This window comes from Pituophis catenifer, unplaced genomic scaffold (assembly GCF_029215685.1).
Source record: "Pituophis catenifer annectens isolate HBS135680 unplaced genomic scaffold, rPitCat1.0.hap2 SCAF_8, whole genome shotgun sequence".
Classification (NCBI taxonomy): domain Eukaryota; kingdom Metazoa; phylum Chordata; class Lepidosauria; order Squamata; family Colubridae; genus Pituophis; species Pituophis catenifer.
Window position 1 is genome coordinate 74,037,617 of NW_027256888.1, and position 25,689 is coordinate 74,063,305.

Below are 25,689 nucleotides of genomic sequence, written 5' to 3' on the forward strand. Positions count from 1 at the left end.
GAAATCCGAAATAAAACCACCCCTAACATACTAAATAGATCGTGGCAGCTTTTCGAGACACGAGGTAAGACTTTAAGCAGTGGTGTCCTCAAAGAAGACGACATCAACGTATAAGTTGCAGGTAAGGGTAGTCCTCGACTTACGACCACAACTGAGACCCAAATTTAAAGCGAGACATTTGTTAAGTGACTTTTGCCCCCATTTTACGACCTCTCTTGCCACTGTTGTTAAGTCAATCACTGCAGTTGCTAAGGTAGTAACACGGTTGTTAAGTGAATCCGGCTTCCCCATTGACGTTGCTCGCCAGAAGGTCGCAAAACATGATCACGTGACCCCCGCATATGACACTGCAACTGTCATAAGTATGAGTCAGTTGCCAAGCGTCTGAATTTTGATCACATGACCATGGGGATGCTGGAATGGTCATAAGCGTGAAAAACGGTCACAAGTCACTTTTTTCAGTGCCAGTGTAACTTTTGGACGGTCACTAAACGAATGGTTATAAGTCAAGGACTACCTCTTTCGTCCTTATCATTTCACATCAGACCATTCCATCCTGATCAATTTATTACATTTTTCTTTCTTTCTTTCTCACCCGATTCCCACAGTTCTGAATTCTTAAAACATTTAGATCAGCCGATGAATGCGTTGAGCAAATCCACCGATAATCGTATTTGAGGTATTTTCAAACATGTTCTTAAAAGTGCAGGAAAAAAAAAATAAGAGAGAGTGATGGGACAGACAAACACACACATGCAGAGAACGTGACGTGAGCCATCGTCTTCACCTCTTCCCTCCTGAATTTACAACACACACACACACACACACACAAAGAACAGAAATAAAGCAATTAAAAACCCAGGTAGAAGTAATAAAAATAGAGAGAGAATAGACTCAACGTATGAGGTAATCTTTCACATCTCGGAAAAGTTATTTGTTTTTTTTTACACGCAGCAGTTCAGCCATTTCAAGCCGGCAGAAGACAATCCGTGGTCAACGACGGAAAAGCGGAGAGAGAGAGAGAGAGAGATGGGATGGAAAATTAAGGCTTCCTTCTGAATTTATCTGAATTCCTTTGGTGCTTTTCCTCCTCAGCGTAGCTGAAGGACCCCATGTCGTTTTTTTTAAACCCTCTTCCCCAAAGCGGCTCGACTTGTAGGTTAGGCCTCAAAATGAGATCCATGAATGGAGTTGAAGGTTATCTCAGATCACACGGTCTGCCTTTTCTGCACCATGGCGCTGCTAGGAGGCAGTTCCTGAGGAAAAAAGGCGATTGTTTCCTTCGTTTGAGAATTAACAAGGAATTGCTATCCAAAGCGAAACTTGAGTCTGTACTTAACCGGCTTCTTCGGAGGAACTTTGGGCTTTGGTGGAAGGACCACTGGTGGCCTTTTCTTCTCAGGTACAGCCACGGTGAAAGAAAGTTCGGGCGGCTCGGTTTGTTTGAACCGTGGAAGGAAATGAGTGGAGACATGCTGGGGTTTTACTCGTGGGCTGCACCCACGTTTGGCTTTGCCCCTCTTGTTCAAAGCCACGTACCACTCCCTCCCGGTTTGCACGGTCCTGTGGACTGCTGAGGAATAGGTGTTGTAGCTGTTTTCTTGAAACCGCTCCCTGAACTTGCAGTCGTCGGTAAATTTGGCCTGAAAAAAAGATTTTTTAAAAAAGCAGGAATCAATAAAAAAGGAAATTGATTTGCAATTAGCATTAAATCTCATGACAGGTCCTCCTCCTACTTCCTTTTTTTTTTTTTTTTAAATTTGATTTATATGCCGCCCTTCTCCGGAGACTCAGGGCGGCTTATAATGCGTTAAGCAATTTCATCTAATATTTAGTGCAGTGGGGGAATTCAAATTTTTTTACTACCGGTTCTGTGGGCGTGGCTTGGTGGGTGTGGCAGGGGAAGGATACTGCCAAATCTCCATTCCCGCCCCACTCCAGGGGAAGGATATTGCAAAATCCCCATTCCCACCCCACTCCAGGGGAAGGATACTGCAAAATCCCCATTCCCACCCCATTCCAGGGGAAGGATATTGCAAAATCCCCATTCCCACCCCATTCCAGGGGAAGGATACTGCAAAATCCCCATTCCCACCCCATTCCAGGGGAAGGATACTGCAAAATCTCCATTCCCACCCCACTCCAGGGCAAGGATACTGCAAAATCCCCATTCCCACCCCACTCCAGGAGAAGGATACTGCAAAATCCCCATTCCCACCCCATTCCAGGGGAAGGATACTGCAAAATCCCCATTCCCACCCCACTCCAGGGGAAGGATACTGCAAAATCCCCATTCCCACCCCACTCCAGGGGAAGGATATTGCAAAATCCCCATTCCCACCCCATTCCAGGGGAAGGATACTGCAAAATCCCCATTCCCACCCTATTCCAGGGGAAGGATACTGCAAAATCTCCATTCCCACCCCACTCCAGGGGAAGGATACTGCAAAATCTCCATTCCCACCCCACTCCAGGGGAAGGATACTGCAAAATCCCCATTCCCACCCCATTCCAGGGGAAGGATACTGCCAAATCTCCATTCCCACCCCATTCCAGGGGAAGGATACTGCCAAATCTCCATTCCCACCCCACTCCAGGGGAAGGATACTGCAAAATCCCCATCCCCACCCCATTCCAGGAGAAGGATACTGCAAAACCTCCATTCCCACCCCACTCCAGGGGAACAATACTGCAAAACCCCCATTCCCACCCCACTCCAGGGGAAGGATGCTGCAAAATCCCCATTCCCACCCCACTCTGGGGCCAGCCAGAGGTGATATTTGCCGGTTCTCTGAACTACTCAAAATTTCCGCTACCAGGTTCTCCAGAACCTGTCAGAACCTGCTGAATAGCATCCCTGATTTAGTGATAGATCCAGAGCATTACCTTAGCCGCTGAACTGAAACAACCAAACCTGATATCTTCTTTTTTTCCTCTCTTTTGCTTTATGAAACTAAATAATAATAAAAAGGTACAGGTAGTCCTTGCCTTACAACTATTTGTTTCCTGGCTGTTTGAAGTTGCGACAGCACTGAAAAAAGTGACTTAAACGACCGTTTTTTTACACTCATGACCGTTGCAACATCCCATCATGGTCACGCGATCAAAACACGGGTTGCTTGGCAACTGACTCATATTTATAATTTTAAAGAATTTTAATATGTATGTAAGTACAGTGGTAGGGATGTGGTGGTTCAGTGGCTAAGATGCTGAGCTTGTCAATCGAAAGGTCGGCAGTTCAGCGGTTCGAATCCCTAGTGCCGCGTAACGGGGTGAGCTCCCGTTACCTGTCCCAGCTTCTATCAACCTAGCAGTTCGAAAGCACGTAAAAAAAATGCAAGTAGAAAAATAGGGACCACCTTTGGTGGGAAGGTAACAGCGTTCCGTGCACCTTTGGCATTTAGTCATGCCGGCCACATGACCACGGAGACCACCAAGTGGCCACCAAGTGACCTTGGATCACACCAGAGATGAAAAACCTGTGAACTTCCAGATGTTGCTTAAGTAAACTCTCATCTGATTGGGAATTATAGTTTGGGAATTATAGTTCTACATCGGAATGCTCAGTCACAGATACCCATTTATTTCCTTGACCTCGTAAGGAGAAAGGAGATGTTAAGATTTTAAACCAGGGGTGCCAAACTCAAGGCCCGCGGGCCACATCCGGACCGCAATGTGGTCAGATCTCGCCCACAGGGCCGTCCTGGAAAATGCAAGGGTAGCTTCGGCCTGGTCTACCCAATGCGAAGAGGAAACATGCCAGCAGTTTGGGGAGTGGTGTCAAGGTGGCCACGCCCACCCAGTTGGTCACGCCCTGTGAGTGGCATCAAGCTGGCCACACCTGCCCGGTTGGCCACACTCATCCAGTCAGCCACGCCCATCCGGCTCCTCAAGATCAACCACAGCCCTGATGCGGCCTGCAATGAAATTGAATTTGACACCCCTGTTCTAAACAATAATGCAACCTGTTTATTTTGGTAATTAACGCCCTTGACTGATAAATTTTCCACATCAATCTTGCTTTCATCTCTACCTCCATTATTTCACTGGAGAGAAAAGGAAACGGTTTTGAGGAAGCGCTTCCGAATGTTTCATTTTGTATCTTTCCCCACGATGGCCGGCTTGCTGGTCGAAGAAGACCAACTCTGCTATTTTCCCCTCCCTTCCAAGAAGATGGGAGCTACGGATCTACGAACAACAACAGAGAGAAGCTGAAAGACGATCTGTTTGCCTGGTCATGAATTCCTCTCGCCGACTTGATCCCGTCTAAATCTGAGGAGAGAATTTCACGTGATTGCCTCCCAAAGGTCTTAAGTTTGTTTTTGGAAAGGAAACCGTGTCTCCCGTCTATCAACAGGCCTTCCTCAATTTGGGCGAATGGGAAGGGAGACTCAAGTCAAAGGTCTACTCACTCCAATACGGAAGAGGGGGAAATCATGGTGAGAGAAACTGTCAACAAAATGGGTTCTTTCTCCTCTCGGTTTCTCGTGGAGGAAGGTCTTCTGGCGAACTTCTCCTTCCCTTTTTTCTCAGGGACTCTGATTTTTTTTTTTTTTTGAATAGAGTAAGGATTGTCTAAGCCAAGGGTGTCACATGGATTTCATTGAGGGCTGTATCAGGGTTGTGTTTGATCTTGAGGGGAGGATGGCCAAGGTAGGCGTGGCCAGGGTGGTGAGGACGTCCCTCGTGTCAGGGTACCTGTGGTGGCCAAGTGCTAAGGCAGGATTTCCCTCAAACCCTCCCTCACTCTCATTATTTCCTTCCTTCTCATACACTTTTCTTTTCCTTCCTTCCTTCCTTCCTTCCTTCCTTCCTTCCTTCCTTCCTTTCCTTCCGTCCTTTCCTTCCTTGCTTCCTTTCTTTTTCTTTTTCCTCCCCTCTTCATTCTCCTTTCTTTTTCCTTCCCCTTTCCTTCTTTTTCTTTTCCTTCCCTGCTCTCTCTTCCCATCTTTCCTTCTTTTTGTCTTTCCTTTTTCCCTTCCTCCTTTCCTGTCCCTCCTTGCATGCAAAAGGGGAAACATTTCTCCTTTTGTTTTGCTTTTAGTTTGTTTTGCTAGACCTCTGCCAGCGAAAACTGAGCTTGGGGGGCAGGGGCGGTATTCACCTACCTTCGCTACCGGTTCGCAAATGTGAACCTTCCGCGCATGCTCAGAACGTCAAAATCAGGACGTGATGACATCGGGGTGGGTGGGTGGAGCCTCCCGCAGCCCCCGCTACCGGTTCACCTGAACCAGATAGAACTGGCTGAATATCACCACTGCTTGAGGGACCATGCACAGTCCCCCTCAAATTCTATTTTTGCTGGCAGAGGCACCACGGGCTGGTCCTTTCCTGTTTTCAGGGCGGCCCTGCGGGCCAGATCTAAGCACCCCATGGGCCAGAGGTGGCCCATGGGCCTTGAGTTTGACACCCCTGGTCTAAGCCTTAGAGATCTCCACCTGTTGTGGCCCACCAGCAGCCTGCGCGGATTGTGGCTGATCCCGATGACGAGGAAGCTGGTGTGGTGTTGCGCCAGCAGCCTGTGCAGCCGGCGCTCAAGTCTGAAGAGGATGTGGTGCCAGAGGCAGAAACTCAGCCTTCAGAACCTCCAGAGGCTCCTTCAAGTGAAGAGAGTGAAGTGGAGGAGCCTCTTCTCAATGCTCGAGCACGCAGGGCTGCCAAAAGACAGGAGTGGCTACTCAGGAGGAGGTCTCCTCGAGAGTAAGGCTTGGGTTAATTGGCCACTCCCTTAGCCTATTTAAGTTCGCACACAGATAGCAAAAGTTGCTGGAAACAACATTTGGTCCCATGCAGAGCATTTTGAGAGTGAGTTTTTTGTTACAACTTGGTTTCTGGGTTAATTGCCAACCCTTGTCGGACTTTGTTTAATCTCTGTAATTCATAGCAGACTGAAAAGGACATTGGTGGTTAAAGTCTACATTTTGAAAGGGGTCTGTTTGTATTAAACGGAGTTTTTGGAGCTGTGTGTGTGCTACACTTCTTGGGACCCGTAGCTGGGACAGAACACCACCAAAGCCTGCATTAACTCACAGCTTCAGCCCTCCGGGATTATGTTAGTTTTTCCCTGACTACTTCCTAAGGCTGCCAGCCCTTGAAAATAAAGAGTACAGCCGTTGCTTCCTCCATCGGCAAATGAATGGACTGAGATGACCTTTCTCTCGGTGGGAACTGGAAAAAAAAAAAGATTGAGTTGCAGAGTTGCGAACTCAGCTTGGCAGTGGAAGTGCATTGTCAGAAGATAAAATGAAGGATTCTTTTGGAAGCAGAAAAAGGAGATGGAATGCTGATCCTGCCATCTTGCAGACTTGCAAGAAACACGCATACCTGAAGATAAGGGACCTCCAGCAATAAATCAGAAATGGTTTCTAAGCCTCCTTTTATTTATTTATTTATTTATTTATTTATTTATTTATTTATTTATTTATTTATTTATTTATTTATTTATTAAATTTTTATACCGCCCCCTCTCCCGAAGGACTCGGGGCGGTGAACAGCCAAAATTAAAAACACACAATACAAATATTAAAATGCATTAAAACAGAATTAAATTATCTTAGGCTTCTCCAATTTAAAACCCCGTTACCCATAAAATTCACCAATTAAAAATTTTTAACCCAGCCCGGCTTGCTGAAATAAAAACGTCTTCAGGGCCCGGCGGAAGGTCCGGAGATCCGGGATTAGTCGTATCCCTGGGGGCAGCTCATTCCAGAGGGCGGGTGCCCCCACAGAGAAGGCTCTTCCCCGGGGGGTCGCCAGCCGACATTGCCTGACAGACGGCACCCTGAGGAGACCCTCTCTGTGGGAGCGTGTTGGCCGGTGGGAGGTTATCGGAGGCAGAAGGTGGTCTCGTAAATAACTGGGTCCTAAGCCATGGAGCGCTTTGAAGATGAGAACCAACACCTTGAAGCGCACTCGGAAGACCACTGGAAGCCAATGCAGCTCGCGCAGGAGAGGTGTCACGTGGGAGCGCCATGCCGCCCCCATAAGTACCCGCGCGGCCGCATTCTGCACCAGTTGGAGCCTCCGAGTGCTCCTCAAGGGGAGCCCCATGTAGAGAGCATTGCAGTAGTCAAGGCGGGAAGTAACGAGGGCATGAGTGACCGTGCATAGGGAGTCCCGATCCAGAAAGGGGCGCAACTGGCGTATCAGGCGGACCTGATAGAAAGCCCCCCTGGCCACGGCCGTCAAATGCTCTTCTAAGGACAGCCGTGCGTCCAGGAGGACACCCAAGTTACGCACCCTCTCCGTGGGGGCCAATGTCTCGCCCCCAATAGTCAGCGATGGCACCAGCTGACTATATCGGGACGCCGGCAGCCACAGCCACTCAGTCTTGGAGGGATTGAGTCGGAGCCTGTTCCGCCCCATCCAGACCCGCACCGCCTCCAGGCACCGGGACATCACTTCAAGGGCATCGTTGGGGTGGTCTGGGGTGGAGATGTACAGCTGGGTGTCATCAGCGTACAGATGGCACTGCACCCCAAAACCACGGATGATCTCGCCCAGCGGCTTCACATAAATGTTGAACAGGAGAGGCGAGAGGACCGACCCTTGTGGCACCCCACAAACCAAGTGCCTTGAGGTCGACCTCTGCCCTCCAGCCAACACAGACTGCGACCTGTCGGAGAGATAGGAGGAGAACCACCGTAAAACAGTGCCTCCCACTCCCAACCCCTCCAACCGGCGCAGCATGATACCATGGTCGATGGTATCAAAAGCCGCTGAGAGGTCTAATAGGACCAGAACAGAGGAGCAACCTCTGTCCCGAGCCCTCCAGAGATCATCAACCAACGCGACCAATGCCGTTTCCGTGCTGTACCCGGGCCTGAAGCCGGACTGGAACGGATCTAGATAGACGGTTTCCTCCAGGTACTGGGGGAGCTGTCGCGCAACCACACTCTCAACAACCTTCGCCAGAAAGCGAAGGTTGGAAACTGGACGATAGTTTGCTAAAACAGCTGGGTCCAGAGAGGGCTTCTTGAGGAGGGGCCTCACCACCGCCTCTTTCAAGGCGGGAGGCAAGAACCCCTCACTCAAGGAAGCGTTTATAATCCTCTGGAGCCAGCCTCGTGTAACCTCCCGGGTAGCCAGCACCAACCAGGAGGGACACGGGTCCAATAAACATGTGGTTGCGTTCAACCTCCCCAGCATCCTGTCCACACATCCTGTGTGTTGCACCTTTATTAGATGTTCCTTTTCTTTCATGTTGTGTCATTTTGGTAAATCATAGCCAGGAGGAGAACCTGACCATCCTTGGCTGATCTTCAGAAAGCTAGCTAGCTAGCTAGCTAGCTAGCTATTTATTAATTATTTAATTTATTTATTTATTTATTTATTTATTTATTATTTATTTATTTATTTATTATTTAATTAATTAATTAATTAATTATATTTCTATACTGCCTTTCTCCCGTAGGGCTCAAGGCGGTGTACAGCCAAGAAAAATATAGACACACAAACGTTATAAAATTGCTAATTAAAATTATTACTTAGTTTGGCCAATTAAATAAAACCCAGAAGTAGATAGCATTTTAAAAAATCATTCACATGTTCATATGTTTAGCCCCGCCTGTTGGAACATCAGGGTCTTGAGGGCACGGCGGAAAGCACGGAGATCAGGGATATTCCGTATCTATGCAGGATTGGATCTGGTTAGCACGGGAGAGAAGATCATGAAGAAATCCTATGATTGTAGAAGAGAAAGATGTAATGCAAGGGTGTCAAACTCTATTTCATTGAGGGCCGCATCAGGGTTGTGTTTGACCTTGGGGGGGCCGGCATTGGCAGGGCCAGCTCGACATCACTCGTGTCAGGGGGCCTGTGGTGGCCTGAGCCCTCTGCCAGTGAAAACAGGCTTCCAATCTTTGGGTGCAGCCCTCCTGAGCTCTGTTTTTGCTGGCAGAGGGTTGCAGGCCAAAAACGGAGATTGGGAGCCTGTTTTCACTGGCAGAGGCACCGTGAGCTAGTCCTTCACTGTTTCCAGGGTGGCCCCACGGGCAGTGCAGTGGTGGGTTCCTCCCGGTTCAGTCCGGTTCGGCCGAGCCGGTAGCGGTGACGATATGACATCACCGAACCGGTTCTCCCCCCCAGCCCTCTCCCCCCCCACCCCCCCACGTTATTCTTACCTTTTATTTGGTCCCACCCCCAATCTATTGCTGCCTCCTGAGTCCCAGCTGATGACTAGAGGGAAAAAAACTGTTTAAACTCTTGCCGCGGGGCTTCAAAGGGCCGTCCTATAGCTGATCAGTGTTAAAAGCAAACAAATGAGTCGGTCGTAAGTGCGAGGACTGGTCGTAAGTGCGAGAATCTTCCAGAAATGACTCTGACCAGCTAGCCACGCCCACCTAGTCACATGACCTCCAAGCCACACCCACAAAATAAGCCACGCCTACAGAACCGGTAGTAAAAAAATTTAACCCACCCCTGGGGCAGTGGTGGGAATTCAAATAATTTAACAACCGGTTCTCTGCCCTAATGATTTCTTCCAACAACCAGTTCACCAAACTGCTCTGAAATTTAACAATCAGTTCTCCCGAAGTGGTGCGAACTGGCTGAATCCCACCACTGCCCGTGGGCCATATCTAAGCACCTCGCAGGCCGGATCCGGCCCCCGGGCCTTGACGTTGACACCCCTGATGTAATGGTATGTGGGAATGACCTTGGCAGACGAGAGGAAGAGAGGCTGCCTAGGGAATGATCAGATAACAGCAGGGGGAACCTGCAGCCACAAAAGGGGTACAGTAAGAAACTCAAAAAAACCCAAAAGAACTTCTCTAACTTATCAGGCTGTTAAAAAAAGATGGCGGGAGATTGGTCCTTTCAGAGTTGCAAGATTTTATCCGTGTAGCTTACAATAAAATAGCATTAGTTCAGATGCTCATGTTTCCTGCCTGGTCTACTTGGGAAGGTTTTTACAATAAGGCAGGTGTGGGCAACTGTGGCCCTTTTACAACCTGTGGGCTTCAACGCCCAGAATTCCTGAGACAGCCAAGCCTTGGTGGCGCAGCAGACTAAAGTGCTGTTAAGTAGCACCAGCTGCCTGCAATTACTGCAAGTTCAAATCTCACCAGGCTCAAGGTTGACTCAGCCTTCCATCCTTTCGAGGTAGGTAAAATGAGGACACGGATTGTGGGGGCAATAAGATGACTTTGTATAAAAAAGAACACCGCTTGGGGGTGGGCAAAAGCTCTACTAAGCAGGTATATACAAAAGTATGAAGGCTATTGCTTAATGCATTGTAAGCCGCCCTGAGTCTCCGGGGAAGGGCGGCATATAAATTGAACCAATAAATAAAATAAATAAATAAATAAATTCTGGGAGTTGAAGTCCACAGGTCATAAAGGGGCCATATTTGCCCACCCCTGCAATAAGGAAGTCAACATTGCATCCTGGAAGAAAGCAGTGAGGAATTATTTTTTTTTTCCTGTAGGATTTTAGGTCACTTCAATCTGCCAGCTCCCAGCAGCATACAACTACCTAATATTGAATTACTGTCTGGTTTGGAAGCATTACTGCTTCAGAAAGGAAGGCGGTGCAGAGAATGGTGAGGATAGCAGAAAAAATTATTCGTAGTTTACGTCCTTCTATCCAGGATGTCGAGGAATTCGCAGATCAACCCTAGACTAGCAAGGGTATGCACATGAAAGCGACTGAGAGCAGTTGCAAATAATCATAGCCAACACAGAGATACACTGAGTTGTGTTTACTTTTAGGAAATAGCAATAAGGCACAGTCCAATAAACAGTCCAGGTCATACACAGATAAAGCAGTAGATACTAAACAATAGTCCAGGGATATTCCAATAACTAAGTCTTCTTACCAGTCGTTGTAGTCATACACAATAAACAGTCGCAAACAGTAGCAAACACAGCAAATAGCAGTAACGATCAATAATGGTCAGCAAAGATCAGCAGAGAGTAGCAGAGAGAGACTAACCATGTTTCAAGCTCCCTCTTAAGGACATTGGCTACAGAGCTAACCAATCAGGACACAGTATGATGCAATACAGCAATACAGTCTTAAAGCTATATTGAGGTTTATATATTGCCAACCCAACAAGTTAGTAAATTATCATTTCCTAACACAGGACATGGGACATAAAAGATGTGCCGGATTGTCTGGGACGCTACCCATCCTCTTCACAACCTGTTCTCCTTGTTACCTTCTGGGACGGGGCTTCGTGGTACCCGAAGTAGAATATCCACATTCAGCCACAGTTTTGTTCCTTATAGTATCAACCTTGTGAACTCTCAAGTTCCCTCCTTTCGCTACACATTCAAAATGGACAGTGAATAATATATTATATTATAGATCTTCAGGGAGCCTTCTCTGTGGGGGCACCCGCCCTCTGGAATGAGCTCCCTCCCGGAATACGACTGATCCCGGACCTCCGTACTTTCCATAAGGCCCTGAAGACTTTTTTATTCCACCAAGCCGGCCTAGCCTAAAAGGTCTTATGGATTAGTTTTTTAAATTGTATAGATGTGGGGTTTTAAATTTGGAGGCCGATCGATTTAATTTATTTTAGTTATTTTTTAACTTTTATATTATATGTATCTTAATTTCGGCTGTTCACCGCCCTGAGTCCTTCGGGAGAAGGGCGGTCTATAAATTTAAATAAATAAATAAATAAATAAATAAATAAATAAATAAATAAATAAATAAATAAATAAATAAATAAATAAAAGAGCCTGGTGGCACAGCAGACTAATAGCCTGTTATTATCATTCAGCTGCCTGCAATTACTGCTAGTTCGAATCTCCCCAGGCTCAAGGTTGACTCAGCCTTCCATCCTTTCTAAGGTAGGTGAAATGAGGACCCAGTTTGTGGGGGCAATAAGCTGACTTTGTATAAAATATACAAAAATATGAAGACTATTGCTTAACGCATTGTAAGCCACCCTGAGTCTCCGGAGAAGGGCGGCATATAAATCAATCAAACAAACAAACAAACAAACAAACAAACAAACAAACAAATTTCTAGACAAAACTTCCAGAAAACCACATTACTGGAATTTCTAATGTGATTCTACTCTGGTGAACCACCCTTCCGAAACGAATAAAGGCCGCCTCCAATCCAGCCGACATCTGCTAGGAAGGTCACGTTTTCCCTCTAATCTTCGTCTCGCCATTTGTACTACAACACAAAGAGGCAAGAGTCTGTGGTGTGAACTTATCTACAGCTACCGAGGCAAGACCTATGTTTTCAGCCAAGATCTGTGTCAAACAGAAGAGCAGTTCCTTTGTCTCCTGGGACATTAATTTTGCTCAGCTGCCTTTTGCCATCAGCGAGGAAAGAATCGCAGAGTAGAAAAAAGCCTCGGTAAAATTTGCTTTTTTTAAAAAAAAAAGAGAGCAAAAAAAGCTCCAGACATCAACATCTAAACCAGATCCTTCCTTACCAACAGTTATACCAGTTAAGTATAAAGTCCCAAAGGTGCTTTTTTTTTCAAGAAACTGGACTTTCTAGTTTTTCTTTGAAGACATTTCGCTTCTCATCCGAGAAGCTTCTTCAACTCTGAGTTTTTAGAGAGTCGTGGAGGCACTTGGAGGCTTTATCTGTGTCATCAGGTGAGGCGGCGCAGATGGGTGTGGAGTGTTTCAACAGTTCCAAGAAGGCTCCACACCAATTTGCACCACTCAGGTGACCCTGAGGACACAGATAAATCTCCAGGTGACCTTAACGACCTGCTAAAAGGATGCAAATGACCAGCTGTCTGCAAGGAGTCAGACCCCACCATCCAGTCAGAGCTGAAGAAGCTTCTTGGATGAGAAGTGAAACGTCTTCAAAGAAAAACCAAAAAGTCCAGTTGCCTCTTGAAAAAAAGCACCTTTGGGACAACCATGACCTGGATGACTGAGAATCTCCATAGACAGTTAAGTTTATTATTTCATGGTTTTATTATTTCATGGTTAAGTCCACCGATTACACATCATACATGAGCCTGGACAGAAGAGATATCTGATCTCACGCAAGTGATTTAAAGAAATATTGTTTGTGGTGATAGTTTCTATCTCCCGTTTGCCCAAGAGGGCCCTCAAAATAAAAATGCTGGGAGAGTTTGTTTCTGAGGACCTGTACACTGCACGAGTCAAAAAGAGGGCTGTGAAAATATTTAGACCCCTCGCATCCTGGACATAAACTGTTTCAACTCCTACCCTCAAAACGACACTATAGAGCACTGCACACCAGAACAACTAGACACAAGGACAGTTATTTCTCAAACGCCATCACTCTGCTAAACAAATAATTTCCTCAACACTGTCAAACTATTTACTAAGTCTGCACTACTATTAATCTTCTCATCGTTCCCATCACCCATCTCCTTCCACTTATGACGTAACTTTGTTGCTTGTATCCTTATGATTTATATTGATATTGATTGTTTCCTGATTGCTTACTTGTTCCCTATGCCTATCATTAAGTGTTGTACCTTATGATTCTTGACGAATATATCTTGTCTTTTTATGTACACTGAGAGCACATGCACCAAAGACAAATTCCTTTTGTGTCCAATTACATTTGGCCAATAAAGAATTCTATTCTATTCTATTCTATTCTATTCTATTCTATTCTATTCTATTCTATTCTATTCTATTCTATTCTATTCCATTCCATTCCATTCCATTCCATTCCATTCCATTCCATTCTAATCCAGTCCCACTCTCACGATCTTTCAATCTTTTTACATCGCAGCTTCCAAAATTCTATAACAACAGAAAAAATGCTGGGAATTTATGGAATTGCAGTCTCATGAACAAGAACAGGTTGAAGAAAATCAACCAGCTGCATTGCATTGGTAAAAGGATGGGAAAGGTCAAAGGTTGCTGAGCTACAAGTCCCACCCACATGGTTAGAGATAAGGCATTCTGGGAAATGAAGTTAAGCAACATCTGGAAGAGTACAGACTCCCTTCTCCATTCAAGAACTTTGCTCTTTATCAGGTGTTTCTACACAAACTCACTTGTAGCATTTTCCACCACCACCTCATGTTTTTGATATAGAAGCAGAGATGAGTTTCAGCAGGTTCTGACCAGTTCTGGAGAACCGGTAGCGGAAATTTTGAGTAGTTCGGAGAACCAATAGTAAAAATTCTGACTGGCCTCGCCCCCATCTATTCTCTGCCTCCCAAGTCCTAGCTGATCAGGAGGGAATGGGGATTTTGCAGTAACCTTCCCCTGGAGTGGGGTGGGAATGGAGATTTTACAGTATCCTTCCCCTGCCACACCCACCAGCCACACCCACAGAACTGATAGTAAAAAAATTTGAAACCCACCACTGTATAGAAGCATATATAATTTTATATGCTGCTTATAATATTTCTTTGTCCTTCCAAGTTCTTTCTTTAATTTTCCATGGGGAAGTTATCCATTGTGACCTTCTTCCTCCACCTACATTTATATCACACCTGTTTCACTTTGTAGTGAACACACACCTGTTTAAAATCCATTCCTAATATAAAACACACTCCTTATTTATTTTCTCCAATCAATGTTTCCTTTTCCTCCATTATCAGTGGTGGTATTCAGCCGGTTCGGATCGGTTCGGACGAATCAGTAGTGGCGACCTGCGGGTCTGCCCACCCGCCCCAGGGCTATGCCGTCCTATTTAGCTACCTTTTCTAAGCCCTGTGCATGCGTGCAAGCCATGCACTCTCACATTTTCAGTGTGCGACGAACCGGTGGTAAAATTACGGGAAACCCACCTCTGTCCATTATCATATCTCAACTCCAGACCCGTCTACTTTTTCTAATTTATTGTATCATACTTAGCAAGGTGTGGTGGCCTAGCGGTTAAGATACTGGGCTTTTTGACCGGAAGGTTGGCACTTCAAGACCCAAATACCGCGTGATGGGGTGAACTCCCATTCTTGCCCAGCTCCTGCCAACCTAGCAATTCGAAGGCATGCAAATGTGAGTAGATAAATAGGTACCACATCGATGGGAAGGTAACGTAGTACCTTGGTATATAGTCATGCCAGCCAGGGTAGGTTCTACTTACCTTTACTACCGGTTCACAACGGGATCATGGGAAATTTCTGCGCATGAGCAGATCCCCGCCCACCACCCCGGATGACAACATCCGGGGTGGTGGGCGGGGCCTCCTGCCGGTTTTACTACCGGGCCACAGAAGTGGTGGACAGAGGTGGCATTCAGCTGGTTCAGTCCAGTTCAGGCAAACTGGTAGCGGCGACTGTACCCGCCCCGCCCCGGTAGCGGCGACTGTACCCGCCCCGCCCCGGTAGCGGCGACTGTACCCCACCCACCCCGGTGTAATGCCGTCCTATTTAGCCATGTTTTTGAGGCCAGGCGCATGCGCGGAAGGCACCCGCGTGAGCAAAGCACATGCGTGGAAGGCTGGGCACATATGCAGAAGGCATGTGTGTGCACGAAGCGTGCACGCGGTGAACCGGTGATAAGAATATGTGAAACCCACCACTGGTGGTGGGTGAGGACATGCACACAGGCGTACATCCCCACTTGCGTGAACTGTGAGCAAATATGACCACCCCTCGTGCAAACGGAGCTGCGTGTGCCTGCATGCTTGCCCGCCGTTCACACGGAACCCCCGTCCCCTCTCCCCCTCCCAGCCGGTCCGCAAAACATTTGGGGAACGCTGATTTAAACTACGCTGCTCTTTGCTCTTTTCTTCCTGAACTGATTTTTTTCTGCAGTTAGGAAAAAGAATCGGAGGGACGTGATAGGGAGAAAAAAAGGGAGGAAAGTCATCAAAGAAATACATCATCCAGAGATTGTACATAAAACCCGTAGACGAGATAAGGTGGATGCACAAGGAACGTGGAATAATACAAAGTCACCTTTCATGGATCATGAATCATGGAAATTGGTTTGTATCAACGATTGCATTCGTAGTTTGATTTCCTTTTTTTTTAAAAAAAAAAAAGGAGAAGAGAGAAGGAGAAATAGAGAGACGGATCTGCAATCGAAGCTTTAATTGATTTTGTAATGACTAGGTATGGTAAGCAGTTTTTCCCCAGCCTCTTAATTTGTATGACAGATGTACATTCTAGCAAGTCACATGTTAAACCGGTGCAGCTGACCTGTCACTCGATACTTTTCCTGCCTCAAGAAAGCTGCTTTCCTGTTTATTCTTTTGCATCTGCATGCATGTTTATCTGTCATGGGGTTAACCTTCTGCTGATTGAAAAACCAAACCAGAAACAACTCCTTATTTCTTGAGTGATCTGGATCTGGGAAAGAACTGGGCGTTAAGGGTACCTGTTGGATCTGGTTTAGCTGCTTTGCCTTAAATGTCTTTCCTTCTTCCTAAGAGTTTCCGTAGCAAAAGGGAAGAAATCACAAAGATTAGACCAGGGGAGTGGAAGAAAAACCTTCTTTTCAATTGATTCGTTCTTAACTATATATATATATATATATATATATATATATATATATATATATATATATATATATATATATGCAAAAAATTAAAATCTCGGGTGTTTTCCCACGTCATGTTAAATAAGTTAGTTGACGCGGGAAAACACCTGAGATTTTAATTTTTTGCATATACACACCCGCGAAAACTTAAGAAGACACACACACACACACACACACACACACACACACACACACACACATATATATATATATATATATATATATATATATATATATATATATATAAATATATATAGTTTATTGTCATTGTACGTATATGTTCTGCCCCAGCTACAGACCCCAAAGAAGGCAGCACACACAAAGTCTGTACAAACCTTAGTTTACTAAATTAAATCAGTCTTTTTCAAACAAAGGCCGTTAATTAACTTTCTTAACAGCCTACAAGAATCCAAAGAATAAATAATCGTAATCTTACTATGGTTGGCAGAAAGCCCAGAAGCAATTTGCAGGAAACTGATAAGAGAACTAAGATCAGGACGCGAAGGAGAGTGAACGAAGTTGTTCCCTGCAAATTGCCTCAGTCGTCGTCGTCGTCCTTCCTTAAATAGGCTAAGGGAGTGGCCAATTAGCCCCAAGCCTTACTCTCAAGGAGACCTCCTCCTGAGGAGCCACTTCTGCCTTTTGGCAGCTCTGCACGCCAGTGCATCAAGAAGAGGCTCCTCCTCTTCTTCCTCTTCACTTATGGGAGCTTCTGGAGGTTCTGAAGGCCCTGGCTGAATTCCCGCCTCTGGCACCACATCTTCTCCAGTCTCCTCACTGTCCGACTCGAGTGTCAGCTGCACAGGCTGCTGGCGCAGCACCACACCAGCCTCCTCGCTGTCGGAATCAGCTACTAGCTGCACAGGCCGTTGACAGGCCACAACGGTATATACATACTATACCCATACAACGAAATTCACATAACACCCAGAGACCAAGCCCAACACACATTGCAATCCCCAGACATACCCCCACCCCAGTGGTGGGTTTCAAATTTTTTTACTACCGGTTCTGTGGGTGTGGCTTGGTGGGCGTGGTGGGCGTGGTGTAGAAGAAAAAAAGCCCAGAAACTAGTGAATTGTGATTTCACTGAACTAGGGCTGCATAATATCTTGGTTTACGTAGGTAGAACCTGGCTAAAGAGAAATACATACATACATACATACATACATACATACATACATACATACCCTTATATAGGAGATACACACACACACACACACACACACACCATATAAGGGGGTGCGATGGCTCAGCGATTAAAGCTAGAAAGCTGAGGTTCAAGACCCAAGCTCTATGCGACGGGGTGAGTTCCTGTCCTCCCTCCAGCTCCTGCCAGTCTAGCAGTTCAAAAGCATGCAGATGCGAGTAGATTAATAGGTACCACTTCGATGGGAAGGTAACAGCGTTCCATGCGCTTTTGGCATATAGCCATGCCGGCCACATGACCACAGAAATTGTCTTCCAACAACGATGGCTCCCTTGGCCAAGAAACAGAGACACTGTGCCCTAGAATCAGACACAACTGACAGGGAAACCTTTATCTTTGACCTATACATCAATGTATAGGTCATTAAGAGCCTTGGTAGTACAGTGGTCTAAAGCATCCTGTTAGTAAGACCAGCTGCCTGCAGTTACTGCAGGTTCGAATCTCGCCAGGCTCAAGGTTGACTCAGCCTTCCATCCTTCCCAAGGTAGGTAAATTGAGGACCCAGTTTGTGGGGGCAATAAGCTGACTTTGTATAAATATACAAAAAGGATGAAGGCTATTGCTTAGTGCATTGTAAGCCGCCCTGAGTCTCCGGAGAAGGGCGGCATATAAATCAAATTTTTTTAAAAAATGTTTCTCAACTTTGGGTGCTTGAAGATGTGTGGCCTGGGAAGATAGCTGGGTGAGGAATTCTGGGAGTTGAAGTCCACACATCCTCAAGCGCCCAAAGTTGAGAATCCTTGCTGCTCATTTTTTTAAATGAAGATTCCCTCAAATCCAGCTCAGCTCCTGGAGATTCACAGACACATCTGTGTGATTAAAAAAAAAAAAATACAAATGGGGTTTCCTTTTTCTTAGAATGGATATTCAACGTTCCAGCCCAGCTTGCAATTCTGCAATTGTATGGTGATCTCCCACCCAACTCGGGTGCAATCCTGCTTAGTTTGCTGAGTTCAGGCAACCCTGGTTAGGTCCTACCATGTGTATGTTTACTAAGAAGTAAAACCAGGGGTGGGTTGCTGGGGGTTCACAGGGGTTCACGAGAACCTCTAGTTAAGATTCTGTACAGTTCGGAGAACCCCAAAATCCCACTCCTGGCTGGCCCCGCCCACCCTGCCCCCCCCAGAGTCCCCACACGGCCTGTTTTGGATGCAGGTAAGTGAAGGGTGCACGCAGAAGCTCGGGGAGAGTGAAAAATGGGCCTATCAGAAGTTCGGGAAGGCCGGCCAATTTCCAGCTTCCAGGGGGCCTCCAGAGCCTGGGGAGGCCATTTTCACCCTCCCGGAGGCTCGAAAAAAGCTTCCAGAGTCCAGGGAGGACAAAAACACTTCTCTCCCATCGTGGGGCAGGAGGCCAACTAGGCCACGCCCACCATGGCCACACCCACCGAGCAACTGGACAGAGAACCCCTTGCTAAATTTTTTGAAGCCCAACCCTGAGTAAAACTCATTGAAAGCAATGGGGCTTTTCTCCTGTCATGTTGCATCAGGTTTATGTGTGTGTGAGGGAGAGGGAGGGAAAGAGAGTGGGGAGAGGGAAGGAGGGAGGGAGGGAGGGAGGGAGAAAGAGAGGGAGGGAGAGAGAGGGGAGGAAAGGAAGGGAGAGAGAGAGGGAGAGGGAGGGAGAGAGAGAGGGAGGGAGGGAGGGAGAGAGAGAGAGAGAACTGAAGCCATCTGTGTCAGGAGCTAAGAATTGGCAGAATCCTTCCTGCTTCCGAATCCAGCTTCCTTCAGACAAACTGCTTTATAATTTAATTAAATCACCCTTTCGGCGGATGCCTGAAAATGTAGCTATGGAAAGGCGCCTATAGAGTTTCCGCCCTTCTTCCAAAAAGAACCGAATGTTATTTTGCGCTTGGCTAGCAATCTCCTAATCCTTGATAACAAAGACTTCCCTATGAGTGACAAGCACAGCTCCGAGGAGGCGCTCTTCAAACTCATTAGCCCATCCGTCTTGCCAAAGCAAGGAAGAAGAGCAGATGCTGTTTTTACATTATCAGCGTTATTTAGCCCAGTAATCTTTAGACTGTTTTGGCTCCGGTTTCAGCTAATTTCTTTGCACTGATTTGAAGGAAGCCTCACAGGTCACAATCCTTTCCGAAATGACCTCCCTTCGCTTGGATCCATCTGTAACGGCGTGTCTGGCTCGAAAACAAGGAGGAGGTTAATTTAATTTTAACTGTCACTAAGTTGCAAGACACGGACTTTAACATGAAATATTAAAGTAATTTCAAGTTATCCGGGAGGAGAAACCTAGCTTTTCCACACTTGGAGGCATTCCGTACACCAGCCGGTGAAAAATTAGCACAAGCTTATAAATAGCAGTAGCACTTACCAATAGCACTTAGACTTATATACCGCTTCGCAGTGCTTTCCAGCCTTCTCTAAGCGGTTTACAGAGTCAGCATATTTGCCCATCTGGATCCTCATTTTACCAACCTCGGAAGGATAGAAGGCTGAGTCAACCTTGAGCCAGTCAGGATTGAACTCCAGGCTGTGGGCAGAGTTAGCCTGCATTCTAACCACTGCACCACTAGAACTCTTGAAAAGCAAAGGTGTTGAGGTCATAGTTTGCTTATCTGGCAATGATGTCTTTCTCATAAATGAATTGGGGAAAGCTCTTCAAGTTAAGGAAAGGTATGGATGCAAGTTGACTCAAGCAGGACTTTTGCAAAGACCAATAAATAACCTCTTGCCTGACAAGCAATCCCTTTAGGAGGTATTTGGGACAAACTGATCCAAAAGAAAAGTTGCAGGAACTGGGCATGTCTAATTTGATAAAAAGAAAGACTAGGGGAGACATGATAGCAGTGTTCCACTATCTCAGGGGCTGCCACAAAGAAGAGGGAGTCAAGCTATTCTCCAAAGCACCTGAGGGCAGGACAAGAAGCAATGGGTGGAAACTAATCAAGGAGAGAAGCAACCTAGAACTAAGGAGAAATTTCCTGACAGTGAGAACAATTAATCAGTGGAACAACTTGCCTGCAGAAGTTGTGAATGCTCTAACACTGGAAGTTTTTAAGAAGATGTTGGATAACCATTTGTCTGAAGTGGTGTAGGTTCTCCTGTTTCAGCAGGGGGTTGGACTAGAAGACCTCCAAGGTCCCTTCCAACTATGTTATTCTGATAATAATTCTGATAAAGGATCTCCATGGTGGCGGAGCACAGTGAAGTCCCCCCCCAATTTGGGATTCTCATCTCCCTAAACTTCAGGACACAATTTAATGGTCCTATTTTTATTTTTGTTTTTCCTTTTATTCAGGCATGTCTGATTCTCAGAGATTGCCTGGAGAAGATCCTGCAATTTTCTTGGCAAGGTTTTTCAGAAGTGGTTTACCTTGCCTCCTTCCTAAGGCTGACAGATGGACCCAAGGTCATTCAGCTGGCTTTTTACGCCCAAGGTCAGATTAGATCTCCCAGTCACCCAGTCACTAGCCTGATGTCTTAACCACTTAACAAACTGGCTCTTCGTCCTATGTAAAATAGAAACCAAATTCTGGCACGGTATCCAAACGAATGTTCTAGCAGGAACATCAATTCCACAGTGGAACCAGTGACCAATTATTAGTGCTTACCGAAGTCTTCAAGGTTTCAATTAATGTCCTCTTCAAAGCTAAGCCACATAGCAAAACAGCACCCTGTGTCTCTTTGTCACAGCACAACAGCTCCTTTGTGTGACTCAGAAGCAGTGGCTTTTGTGCATGTACCAAACCATGCACTGCTCTTAGCAAAGCTGAAAAACCGATGAAGGCACACCGATGTTCCTCTACAAGCAGTGGTGGGATTCGGACGGTTCGGGATGGTTCAGGCGAACCGGTAGTTAAATTTCTGGTTGGCCCTTCCCCTCCTCGCCCTGCCCCTTCTGGGAGTCCCCATGCACCCAATTTTGGCTCCCACGTAAGTGCAGGGAGGCCTACTAGGCCCAAAACGGGATGTGGGGAGCAGAATATCTCCCCCCCATGGCCCGTTTTTGCTCCCGGGGGGTGTAGGAGGCCGAGTGCTGCCTGTCACACACATCTGGCCACACCCACCATGGCCATACCCACCCAGCCGGTCATTAGTGCAGATTATTATTTACATATATATTATATGTTAAATTATTTGAATCCCACCACTGTCTCCAAGGCAGGGTTGTACTGGGGTGGACAACAGACAATTAGCCAATCTGGTTACCAAAGAAGGCAGAATGCTTCCCTCCCCCACGCCTGTTAAAACATGGGATGCCTGAAGACATTTTTCTGTGTCTTTTACAATTGTAATGTTGATTGCAAGAATAGACTGTAATAAATCTAGATTGAAAGTTATAATGTTATATTAATAGAACCTTGCAAGGCTGAAAGTATTTCTCTCCTTCCTTCCTTCCTTCCTTCCTTCCTTTCTCCCTCCCTCCCTCCCTCCCTTCCTCTCCTCTTTCTCTCTCATCTCCTTCCTTCCTTCCTCCCTCCCTGTCCTCCTTCTCTCCTCTCCTCTCCTCTCCCCTCCCCTCCTCTTTTACTCCTGGCAGCTGCCTGGACCTGTCCTTGCAGTTTTTCAGAGGTAGGTTGCCATTGCCTCCTTCATAGGGCTAAAAGAGAATGCCTGGCCCATGTTCAGCCTGTTGGCTTCATGCCTGAGCCAGGACTAGAACTCACAGTCTCCCAGTTTCTAATGTGGCACCGTAATTATCCTCCTCTCCTTTTACTCTCTGCAAAACTAGGGAGAGTCTCTTCTAAAGCACTCGACACACCCTGCTCTCCTTCTGTGAACTGAGAACCTGCCAGTTGGCCAGTGAACAATCCTTCCTCCTGCCTTCCAAGTTCATTCCCACATGTCTTTATAGAAGTACAACCCTCCCTTCAGGAGTGGGATTCATATAATTTACCTACCGGTTCGCCCAGCACCAAAAATGTGAACGAGCGTGCATATGCACTTTGCTCGTGTGTGCCTTCCGCGCATGTGTCCAGACTCAAAATGTGCCTAAATAGGACAGCATAGAGCTGGGTGGACTGGCCCACTCACAATTTCTGCTACCAGTTCGCTTGAACCGGTCCGAACCAGCTGAATACTACCTCTGCCTCCCTTCCTACTTCTGAAATTTCGGGGAAACGATGAGATTGGAATATTTCTTGAATCTCTAGGTCAGTGATGGCTAATCTTTTTTCCATCGCATGCTAAAAGCGGGGGAAGCACGGGAGGGTCGCATGTGCGTGTACCCACACCCATAATTCTATGTGCTCTGCCCCCCCCGCACATGCACGCGTGACCCCCCGTGCTCCCCCGCTTTTGGCACGCGATAGCACAGTTGGCCCGGTAGGCCTGTTTTTTTCGCCCTCCCCAGGCACCAGAGGCTTTCTAGGAGCCTGTGGAGGGCAAAAACAGCCTTCCCCACCCCCCGAGAGGTCCTCCGGAGGCTGGAAACAGGCCATTTGCCCACTTCCGGTGGGACCAGAAGGCCCGAAAATCAGCTGTCCAGTTCACGCATGCGTGCCAGAGCTGAGCTCGCGTGCCCACCAATACGGCTCAGCGTGCCACCTGTGGCATACGTGCCATAGGTTTGCCATCACGGCTCTAGGTAGTTGCTCTATCTAGCCTAAAGATCAAATTATATAGGCCCGGAATGATTATTTTAAGTCGAAAGTAAAATATCTTATTATTCCTATCTGCATTTCCAGAATTAGACTAACCAAACTTCATTATGATTAGCAATGTATATTTCCCACTGAAACATTTCAACGTATACATACATTGGAGATGCATGTTTGAAAGATGTACTTACACTTGCATGCAGTTTTCCTTTTTTCGACATGGCTAAAAATTTGTTGCTGAAAACTCCGCGTATTCCTACTATCCCCTGAGACACGGCGAATATTTCCAAAATACCTACAAAGGACAGAAATCCCCAAAATAAAATTCATTTTTCATAGCACCGTGAAACAGACAAACAAAAAGGAAAGAGAAAACTTAAATGCCTTGTCATTTTGCACTATCTGAGAAGAGGGGGGGTGGGGGAAGCAGAAAAAAGTCCCTGGCATTTTAGGCTTATAACCAGTGATTTCATGGTTGATTGCTTCTTTGCTTGCTGCTTGGTTTATCTGAATATACATTTATTTATAGATGTCCTGAGATTTTAAAGGACAAAACTGATGCAAGAGAAAGGAGTGGGGGGGGGGGGGTGTTTAACCACGACTTCTATTAGTAGTAACTGATTGCCCTCCGTGTGAAAAGCATCAATGGAAATGTCATGGAAGGGGAAGGAAGGACTCTGACATCTAAAACATTCATTTAAGTTTCCCCATCAGCTTAATTGGAATCCTGCACTCATCTCTAAACAAGTTTGACTGGATTTAAGACTGGGATGATTCAAATGGTCCCAGGTAGCCAGTGGTGGGATTCAGCCGGTTTGGGCGAATTGGTTGTTAAATTGCTGGCTGGCTCCGCCCCTTCCAAGAGTCCCCATGCGCCCCATTTTGGCTCCCAGGAAGCCGCAGGGAGGCCTACTAGGCCAAAAATGGGGCACGGGAGGGGACAGCACAACCCCCACATGCAGTGGTGGGATTCAGCCAGTTCGCACCACTTCAGGAGAACCGGTGGTTAACTTTCTGAGCAGTTTGGCAAACTGGTTGTTGGAAGAAATAATTAGGGCAGAGAACCGGTTGTTAAATTACTTGAATCCCACCACTGCCCCCGTGGCCCATTTTTGGTCCCAGGAGGCTGCAGAGAGGCCTACTAGGCCCAAAACGGGGCACGGAGGGGCAGCGCATCATTCCCACCCACCTCCGCGGCCTGTTTTTGCTCCCAGGGAGGTGCAGGAGGCCAAGTGCTGCCTGTCACACCCTCTGTCCATGCCCACCACGGCCATGCCCACCCAGCCGGTCATTACGGCAGAGAACCGGTTCTTAAATTATTGGAATCCCACCACTGCAGGTAGCCCACAACTTACGATCACAGTCGTAAGCCACAGAATTTCCGTGGCTAAGCAAAGCCGTGGTTAAGTGAGTAACACCTGATTTCACGAGCTTTTTTTGTACAGTAAGAGTTGTTAAGCAAACAATTGTAGTTGCGAAGCGAATCTTGCAGTCGTTAAGCAAATCCCTCTTCCCCAGTTGACAGGGCTGTTAAGTGCATCACCGCAGTTGGTAAATTAATAACAGGATTATTAAATGGATCTGGCTTCCCCATTGACTTTCCTTGTCAGGAGGTTGCAAAAGATGATCAAAAGAGGATCAGGATCAGGGGTGGGTTCTAAATTTTTTTACTACTGGTTCTGTGGGTGTGGCTTATTTTGTGGGTGTGGCTTGGCGGTCATGTGACTAGGTGGGCGTGGCTAGCTGGTCAGAGTCATTTCTGGAAGGTCCTCGCACTTGCGACCAAGTCCTCGCACTTGCGACCCGACTCATTTGTTTGCTTTTAACACTGATCAGCTGTAGGACGGCCCTTTGAAGCCCCGCGGCAAGAGTTTAAACAGTTTTTTTCCCTCTAGTCATCAGCTGGGACTCAGGAGGCAGCAATAGATTGGGGGTGGGGCCAAATAAAAGGTAAGAATAATGTGGGGGGGTAGGGGGGTGGAAGGGCGGGGGGGGAGAACCGGTTCGGTGACGTCATATCGTCACCGCTACCGGCTCGGCCGAACCGGACCGAACCGGGAGGAACCCACCACTGATCAGGATGCTGCAGCAGGTATAAATACATGGTGGTTTCCAGGTGCCCAAATTTTGATCACAGGGCCAACATGCATTTGGGTGAGGATTGGCTGCAAGTCACTTTTTCCACTGCAGTTATGACTTTGAACAGTAGCTAAACCAATGTTGTAAGTCGAGGACTACCTACAGAGGTGAAATGAACCTCGTAACATAGTACCAATTTTTACAACGTGTTTAATGGGTCAGCCAATCATCCCTTTTAATTCCATGAGAACGGCTTTCAGAATAAACCGTTTACTGGAGCATTTCATCTGTGCCTTTATAAGGCTGCAAACTTCATGCATACTGCATACATTTGCACCAATGGTGGGTTTCAAAATTTTTTACTACCGGTTCTGTGGATGTGGCTTGGTGGGCGTGGCGTGGCATGGCTTGGTGGGCATGGCTTGGTGGGCGTGGCAGGG

The 25,689-nt window shown here is 46.7% G+C and overlaps 1 protein-coding gene across 1 annotated transcript in view; it reads right to left on the minus strand.

Moving 5' to 3' along the window:
- Nucleotides 1-1,307: 1,307 nt before the first annotated feature.
- The window catches only part of FGF5 (fibroblast growth factor 5), a 33,719-nt gene continuing 9,337 nt past the window's right edge, over nucleotides 1,308-25,689 (minus strand). Inside the window, exons 2-3 of the mRNA XM_070948801.1 lie at nucleotides 23,362-23,465; nucleotides 1,308-1,643 (exon numbers count right to left, since the gene is read on the minus strand). Of these exons, the coding sequence (XP_070804902.1) occupies nucleotides 1,308-1,643; nucleotides 23,362-23,465 (440 nt within the window). The remainder of the gene's footprint in view (nucleotides 1,644-23,361; nucleotides 23,466-25,689) is intronic.